The sequence below is a fragment of the Drosophila bipectinata genome, chromosome XL, assembly GCF_030179905.1.
Source record: "Drosophila bipectinata strain 14024-0381.07 chromosome XL, DbipHiC1v2, whole genome shotgun sequence".
Classification (NCBI taxonomy): Eukaryota; Metazoa; Arthropoda; class Insecta; order Diptera; family Drosophilidae; genus Drosophila; species Drosophila bipectinata.
In genome coordinates this window covers 8,939,644-8,947,928 of record NC_091734.1, presented here as the reverse complement: position 1 = coordinate 8,947,928, position 8,285 = coordinate 8,939,644, and the positions used below count along the sequence as shown (strand labels likewise).

General features: G+C 41.8%; 1 protein-coding gene across 1 annotated transcript; it reads right to left on the bottom strand.

The window, feature by feature from the left end:
* Positions 1-2,475: 2,475 nt before the first annotated feature.
* y (L-dopachrome tautomerase yellow) lies at positions 2,476-8,084 on the bottom strand. The gene is made up of 2 exons (XM_017233782.3): positions 7,657-8,084; positions 2,476-4,115 (listed from the first exon to the last, which is right to left on the bottom strand). The coding sequence occupies exons 1-2, from the start codon at positions 7,898-7,900 to the stop codon at positions 2,719-2,721; spliced, it is 1,641 nt and encodes a 546-aa protein (XP_017089271.2). The 5' UTR covers positions 7,901-8,084; the 3' UTR covers positions 2,476-2,718.
* Positions 8,085-8,285: the final 201 nt, after the last annotated feature.

Genomic DNA, 8,285 nt, shown 5'->3' with positions numbered 1-8,285 from the left:
ATGGCGATCAGAAGGAGCAAAAGTGCGAAAATTAGGAAAACCCACAAATTTGCAGGGGATCCCCTTGGAAAAAAATCGAAAAATTAGAAAACGACTTTTCAGCAATGTTTTGAATGAGGAAAGTCGCTTTCGGGTTCGCTGATTACTAAATGGTACTTTATTTCTTGATCGGATGAAAATTGGCAGAGATATGGCGATCAGAAGGAGCAAAAGTGCGAAAATTAGGAAAACCCACAATTTTGCAGGGGATCCCCTTGGAAAAAAATCGAAAAATTAGAAAACGACATTTCAGCAATGTTTTGAATGAGGAAAGTCGCTTTCGGGTTCGCTGATTACTAAATGGTACATTATTTCTTGATCGGATGAAAATTGGCAGAGATATGGCGATCAGAAGGAGCAAAAGTGCGAAAATTGGGAAAACCCACAATTTTGCAGGGGATCCCCTTGGAAAAAAATCGAAAAATTAGAAAACGACATTTCAGCAATGTTTTGAATGAGGAAAGTCGCTTTCGGGTTCGCTGATTACTAAATGGTACTTTATTTCTTGATCGGATACAAATTGGCAGAGATATGGCGATCAGAAGGAGCAAAAGTGCGAAAATTAGAAAAACCCACTATTTTGCAGGGGATCCCCTTGGAAAAAAATCGAAAAATTAGAAAACGACATTTCAGCAATGTTTTGAATGAGGAAAGTCGCTTTCGGGTTCGCTGATTACTAAATGGTACTTTATTTCCTGATCGGATACAAATTGGCAGAGATATAGCCATCAGAAGGAGCAAAAGTGCGAAAATTAGGAAAACCCACCATTTTGCAGGGGATCCCCTTGGAAAAAAATCGAAAAATTAGAAAACGACATTTCAGCAATGTTTTGAATGAGGAAAGTCGCTTTTGGGTTTGCTGATTACTAAATGGTACTTTATTTTCCGATCAGATGCAAATTGGCAGAGCTATGGCCATCAGAAGGAGCAAAAGTGCGAAAATTAGGAAAACCCACCATTTTGCAGGGGATCCCCTTGGAAAAAAATCAAAAATTTGAAAACGACATTTCAGCAATGTTTTGAATGAGGAAAGTCGCTTTCGGGTTCGCTGATTACCAAATGGTACTTTATTTCCTGATCGGATACAAATTGGCAGAGCTATGGCCATCAGAAGGAGCAAAAGTGCGAAAATTAGGAAAACCCACAATTTTGCAGGGGATCCCCTTGGAAAAAAATCGAAAAATTAGAAAACGACATTTCAGCAATGTTTTGAATGAGGAAAGTCGCTTTCGGGTTCGCTGATTACTAAATGGTACTTTATTTCCTGATCGGATACAAATTGGCAGAGATATAGCCATCAGAAGGAGCAAAAGTGCGAAAATTAGGAAAACCCACAATTTTGCAGGGGATTCCCTTGGAAAAAAATCGAAAAATTAGAAAACGACATTTCAGCAATGTTTTGAATGAGGAAAGTCGCTTTCGGGTTCGCTGATTACTAAATGGTGCTTTATTTCTTGATCGGATACAAATTGGCAGAGATATGGCGATCAGAAGGAGCAAAAGTGCGAAAATTAGGAAAACCCACAAATTTGCAGGGGATCCCCTTGGAAAAAAATCGAAAAATTAGAAAACGACTTTTCAGCAATGTTTTGAATGAGGAAAGTTGCTTTTAAGTTCGTTGATTACTAAATGGTACTTTATTTCCTGATCGGATATAAATTGGCAGAGCTATAGCCATCAGATGGAGCAAAAGTGCGAAAATTAGGAAAACCCACAATTTTGCAGAGGATCCCCTTGGAAAAAAATCGAAAAATTTGAAAACGACATTTCAGCAATGTTTTGAATGAGGAAAGTCGCTTTCGGGTTCGCTGATTACTAAATGGTGCTTTATTTCTTGATCGGATACAAATTGGCAGAGATATGGCGATCAGAAGGAGCAAAAGTGCGAAAATTGGGAAAACCCACAAATTTGCAGGGGATCCCCTTGGAAAAAAATCGAAAAATTAGAAAACGACATTTCAGCAATGTGTTGAATGAGGAAAGTCGCTTTTGGGTTCGCTGATTACTAAATGGTACTTTATTTTCTGATCAGATGCAAATTGGCAGAGCTATGGCCATCGGAAGGAGCAAATGCGAAAAAGCACAATTTTTTGGAGCAAAATTGTGGAGCATATTTATGCCATATTTTGAATGAGGAAAGTAACTTATAGCTATAGCTATAGAAAGTAGCTATAAAAGGTTTAAGCCTGGGTTAGTTCGCGCTCAAAAGTATGCTACAATCAATGATGAAGGTTTGACCTGCAACGATTTCCAAAACCAACTCGCCAACCAAAACTAACTCGCCTCGTAAAAGTATGTTATTAAAATGAATACTTTAACAGCTAATTATATGTTAAGTTAAGTTAATATATATGTTAAATTTTTAATATAAAGAAAACTCCACTGAAACTTATTTATTTACATTTCATTTTTCGAGCATTAATTTGGCAATCATTTCTTCTTCATTTTTGGGTTCTCCTTCAAAACAAGTGTATGTTTATTAAAAAAAAATAGATAGTTTTATTTGATGGCTTAAATTAAAAGACCTAGTGGAATTTCCGGATGTCCTGGCTTGCTCCGTTTGAGGCTGGTGTTTGTGAGATTGGCTTTTGAATATCCTAACAGCAAGCGATTGATACCCTGTTTCCAAAGCGGCTCTCATCCGGGTTGTGTGATGTCTGTCTCTGGGCCCTAATTGCGTTAGCCCTGGTGCTGGTGGTGCCACCAGCCGGACTGGCGCGCATTCACGTACGTCTTGAGACCGTCCTGGCTGCCGGGCGGCGAGGGCTGGTGGGTGGGGAAAAGGTGTGGGCCACTGGTCTCGTAGTTAAGGCCGTTGTGCTGGTTGAATATGTACGCCTTGGGCACCTCCACACCGGCCGGACCTACCGTGTTGGTGGAGACACTGACACTGGACACCACCGGACCCGGGCTGGCCGGCAAATAGGTGCGACTGGGCGGCAGCAGTGGTGCCGGGGGCGAGGAGGTCCAGCTGGTCTGCGGTTTCTGTGGCAGCACCGGACGATACTGTTTGGTGTACAGTGGTGGTCCCACCGGCAACGCGGCCTGCTTGGGTATGGAAACCGAATTGGAGGGTCCGTAGGCATTGTTCCTCAGATCGCAGACCGTGTTCTCGATCAGCGAGGCCAGGGGGGCGGTGTAAATACGGAAATTGGTATCGGCGTAGTCCAGGTCAGAGAGCAGGAACACCGGCATCCTGTCGGACAAGACCCACACGTTCTTCATTTCGTCGATTTTGACGTCGGCCGGAAAGACCAGACCCACATCATCGCGATCCACGATGCCGTGGAACTGGGGCGAGTACGGCATGGAGGAGTGCCAGCAGCCCACGGCGTTCTGGTCAATCAGGTTGAACAGCTCGATGCCGTCGTCGCTCATGACACGGGCCGTGGTGTGGGCGTTCGGGCCACGCTCGTCCAAGGCAATAAAGTCGTGGTAGCTGTCCTCCGTCCTGGTCTCGTCCCGCAGGATCCTCGTGGACACCGCGAACTGCCGGTGACTGGCCAAGGGACTGAAGTACAGAGTGCGATAACCGTCGGAGCGGATCGGGGACAGGGACATGCCGAAGATGCCCTCCTCGCCCCACTGGAAGTTGATTCCGGCCACGTTGAAGTCGCCCCTCAGCGGATCCGGGAAGAAGTAGGAGTGCGCCGAGAAGCGCCATGACTTGTCCAGCTCCCAGGAGTAGGAAATCAGTCCGTAGCCCAGTTCGTCCGCAAAATAGGCATAGGCATCGTCACAGTTCTTGCCAATATCCACGGCAATGTTGGCGATGAAGGTGTTCGGATTGGTGTCCACACTGGGCAGCTCGTAGCGCCGGATACGGGTGTCGGTGGCCAGGTCGAAGATGTTGATCGCGTAGGGGCAGGGATTGGTGGTGGTGTTGCCAATGCCCACGGTACCGGTGTCGAGGACCCAAAGGCGCCCGCACTCGTCCACCTTGATGCGATAGGCCGTGGTAATGCTGTTGGCGCAGTCTCCGGCCGTATTGGCCCGCCAGTCCGGATAGGGGATCAGTTCTGGGGAGCCAGTCAGGCTGTGGTCCATGTTGATGTAGGTCAGAGTGGCCGGAATGCCTGAGAAAAGATTAAAATTTAAATACAAAGTTAGAAGCTTCACTTCAAGTAAAAAATTATAAACAATTACTCTGCTCAAGTGTTTTAAATATGGCCATAAAAAGTCAGTAAGCTTGGCTATAAATTAAGTGAATTTCATCCAGAAAATAAATCATAAGAACCACAATTAAATAAGAATGCCAAACGGATGTGTGCACTTTTGGAATTTCATACTTTTCGAGTCGGGGGGTTGAGTCACTCGCTGTTGCACTTTTGAAGCCTTAGTCCGCCACAGTGTCCCAATGGTGCACTGCCAAAAGTTGCGTGCAATTTCCGATGTCATTAGCCAACTGAAGCAACACACTCTAGACGCTCTGACATCATCGCCATCAATATCATCGTCGTCGCCGTCATCGTCTTGGGCGATTTCCGCTCCAATTGCTTCGAGCGCCGTGGAACCTGCTCCTCCGACTTGTCTCTCTTGGCCAACTCCCCAGCCAATTTTCTCCACATTTTTCAATAGCGTACCATCGACATTGCCACGCCCCCTTATTGACACTACCGCTGTGCCGCCCCCCTGCCACCTGTCTTTAGCCAAGTCTCATTCATCAGAGATTATGCGATACTGTTGACAGCGATTTTTCCGCCCGATCAACGCCTCTTGGCTCGTGTCTATATTTACAAATTGCCGGACTTTGGATTTCAGATGGCAGATTGGCCAGATCGGCCCGATTGGGGCAAAAAATGTAATTAAGTGAGGAAAATTGGTTAAAATAGGCAAGCTATTTTAGCAGATTAGACAAACAAAATAGCTGCGAAAATGCAATTGAGTGTTTGGGTTTCGTTTGCCACCAGTTTTTTGCAATGAAACTAATATGATTGTGTTTTCAAGTTTTTTGTCTAAATTGGGAATTGCAAATACACGTTTTTTATTGAATTATAAACTAATTTCTTTATTATAATTCATTGAAAAATTATAAAGAAATTATGGGAGAAAATCAGAGACTTTTCGAGACTTCTTTGTGAAACTACTTGTTAAATATTACTCTTCGAAAATATACAAGACAGTATTGGAATTTATTGCAAAATGAAAAAGATGTTATGAGGAAACATATGAAAACACCATTGACTTTTTTAAACTTGTTATGGAATATGCATTTTTATAAAAATATATTATTATTTGAAGCATCAAAAACTAAAAACAATTTATGGTGGAAATTTAAAGTTTATGGTGAAATATATTTCAGAGAAAAATAGTAAGCAAAAAGCTATCCATGATCCGTGAATCGACCAAGTATTTTCAGAAAAAAGTGCGGAAAATCTTTACAAAAATGTTGTCAAAAGCCGTTTAAAAAATACAGGAATTTAAGTTATTTCTTTAAAGACTAATCAATAAAACTAAAGACAACTTAAAGCTTAAGGCACCAACAAAAAATCAGAAAAACCATGTTTAATGAATCTGTACATTGAAATGCAAGGCAAAGCCATGTTTTAAAATTAAAAACAAAGACTGGGAATGGGCCACACACATCCAGTGGCTAATTTTTGTGAGCCACACGGTGGCTCAATGGATCAAGTGGCTCACTGGCTGGACGGTTTGCTCAATGGCCTGGCAATCCGGACTTAATGAATTTAATATGAAATACGAGCCTGTCTGGCAGTTGAGTCGTTATCCGGCCAATTAACGTTGCCAATTCTCAGTTTCACATTCGCATTCTGGTCTCGGTTTCTGTTTCAATTTCAATTTCATTTTCGATTTCAAAGTCGATTTCAATTTGTAATCCTGTCGCATTGAGAGGCCATTATTTATGTGAGAATTGTGGCAATAAATTGTTAATGTAACGCACTAATAAATGTTGCAATGAATGTCAGATTTGTTTTGATCTTTCGATCACTCGGCGGTTCGCCCTTCGTCGGTTGGCTTAAATGTTTGGAGTGTGTGGTCTAAATGGCTTTGCATGGCTAATTCATAACTCAAAAAACTGTCAACTACAGGTGGCTTTGGCTAATTGATTTGCTTTGATGGCCATTGAAGCTTGCCACAAAAAAAAAGGGTAGTACTTTCACATACTTGGTGTCTTTATTTTTGCGGCAATTCGGCCTTCTGACTTTTTGTAGTCTTTTGTTGAGACATTCTCGAGATGGAAAGGTAAGAGAGCCCAAGGCTGAGCCAGAATTCCGAGCCACTTGTATAACTAAATGTTAGCTAATATATTTGGCAAACTAAACCGATTAAAAATTTACCAATAATTTTTGGCAAAATATCATTGTCTATCTATTGGCTTTGTGCAACTCTCACTTTGATTCAACTGAAAGCTAATCGTGGGTTAATGGCATAATGCCATAATTCCATAATGTGTTATTGTTTGTGATTGGATTTCCATTTCCATTTCCAGTGGAGTGTGTAACGGCTCAGTCTTTTATTTATTTCATTTGTGGCGACCCTGAAGAAGCCTTCACAATTGCCAAGATATAATGCCTTCGATGGTCATATAATGCCAATGCCGCGCTATTGCCACCGATTCCACTTTACAACGGTTAATTGTTAAAAATGTAAATGCAACACATGAATGCGCCCCATGAGGTATCAACCGGATTTACGAGAGGTCACAAAACGCATCACAAAAGCCCCACAAATAATGCCAATAGTCGATCGCAAGACAATGACAAGAGTTTGTCACTTTTCTGGAACTTTTTTCCAGATAGTGTTCTTTGGAAACCGGAAGTGGCTAGTCAAGGGTTTTATTATATTAATAAGAACTTTTTAAAGATTATTAAATGTTTCTTAAGAAATTGTATTTATAAGGAGTTAAAACTGAGAGTTCGTTATGTTTCAGGTTCAGTTTTTAAGAAGGGGAGTTATATTATTCACGTGGTTTTGAACCATTCTAAAACACACTAGAAAAACCTAGTCCTTTGTTAAGGAGCTTGCTAAATGGCTTATTTTAAATAGGTTTAAATAACTTTCTAAATCTAAGAACAAGAATAAAAAAATACACTTCCTTTTAAATTAGAAAGGAAATTTGAAAAGAACTGGAACGATTGAAGCACGAAGGCACTAAAAAATTAACAAGAAAAGATCTCAAAGCTGGCACTGTTTTTTTAAAAGAAAAATGTTGAAATACACATTTGCCTAAAACTATAATATTAAAAATCCCATTTACAAATCCTGGCTTAAATATTCTTTAAAATCAAACGATCAAGAAAGGATAATATCTAAAATTATTCACGATTTAAAAACATAAAATATCGTAATACGGAAATGGAATTAAAAAACTCCCCCTAAACCAAACCAATATCCTTATTATAACAAACCACTTGTCGCAAAAAACCACTCCCATTCCTCTACTAAAAATTAGTTTACAACCCAAAAGCTTTAAATTAGGCAATCAGAGACACCAATTTTCTTTAAAGACTGACAGCAATTCCTCAATCACACGATTCCGCTCCCAATTTGTAAGTGCTAATGATGCCCAAAAGAGCTCCAGGTCTGAGCGCAATCTGCATGCCACCGGATAAGGAAATTCCGGATGAAATAGTTGCCAATAGGCTGTAAACTTACCATCGCGCCATCGGGGCACTGTGACGAAAAGCCGATTTCCATAATGCTCGACCCCGACGGGCAGGGCGTTCTGGGGGATGTAGTCGCCGCTGGCCATGGCCTGCTCCTTAAGGCGGTTGTTGGGGAAGGCAAAGTCCAGCTGGTTCCAGCTATATCGCTCCTGAAGCTTGTAGGCCGCCCAACTGGGCGCCACCAGGAGCCCCAACAGCAGGAGCTGCAGGATCCCAACTTTGTCCTGGCTCATGGCACAAAACACACAAAAAACTAAGCACTTGGCCAATTCAATAAAAAAAAAAAGTGTTGAGAACTCCTTGAGTTCCTTGAGATTTAGAAATTCTGTTTTAAATTTTTTTCTTTTTTTTAAATTTTGAATTTAAAATAAGACAATGTTTGTATTTTGGTTTTAATCCTCTGGTATGAACCGTGGCGCGCTAACGACTGTTGGCCATAATAAGTTGGCCAGGTTTTATATGAGGCTTGTCTGCTCCGAAGGCGGGGGCCAAGCGAAAAGAAACCGAAACCGAAACCAAAACCGAAGGCGCCAACGCGTGGTCCCAGCCTCTTCGGGTTTGAAAACCACCACAAAAATAATAGCATAGCCACCAGCACTTCGGGTGGATATCGGGTGG

Coding starts and splice junctions, on each gene's coding strand:
- y (XM_017233782.3), bottom strand. CDS start 7,900: ATGAGCCAGGACAAAGTTGGGATCCTGCAGCTCCTGCTGTTGGGGCTC. Junction 4,116..7,656: donor AGTGCCCCGATGGCGCGATG/GTAAGTTTACAG, acceptor ATCTTTTCTCAG/GCATTCCGGCCACTCTGACC.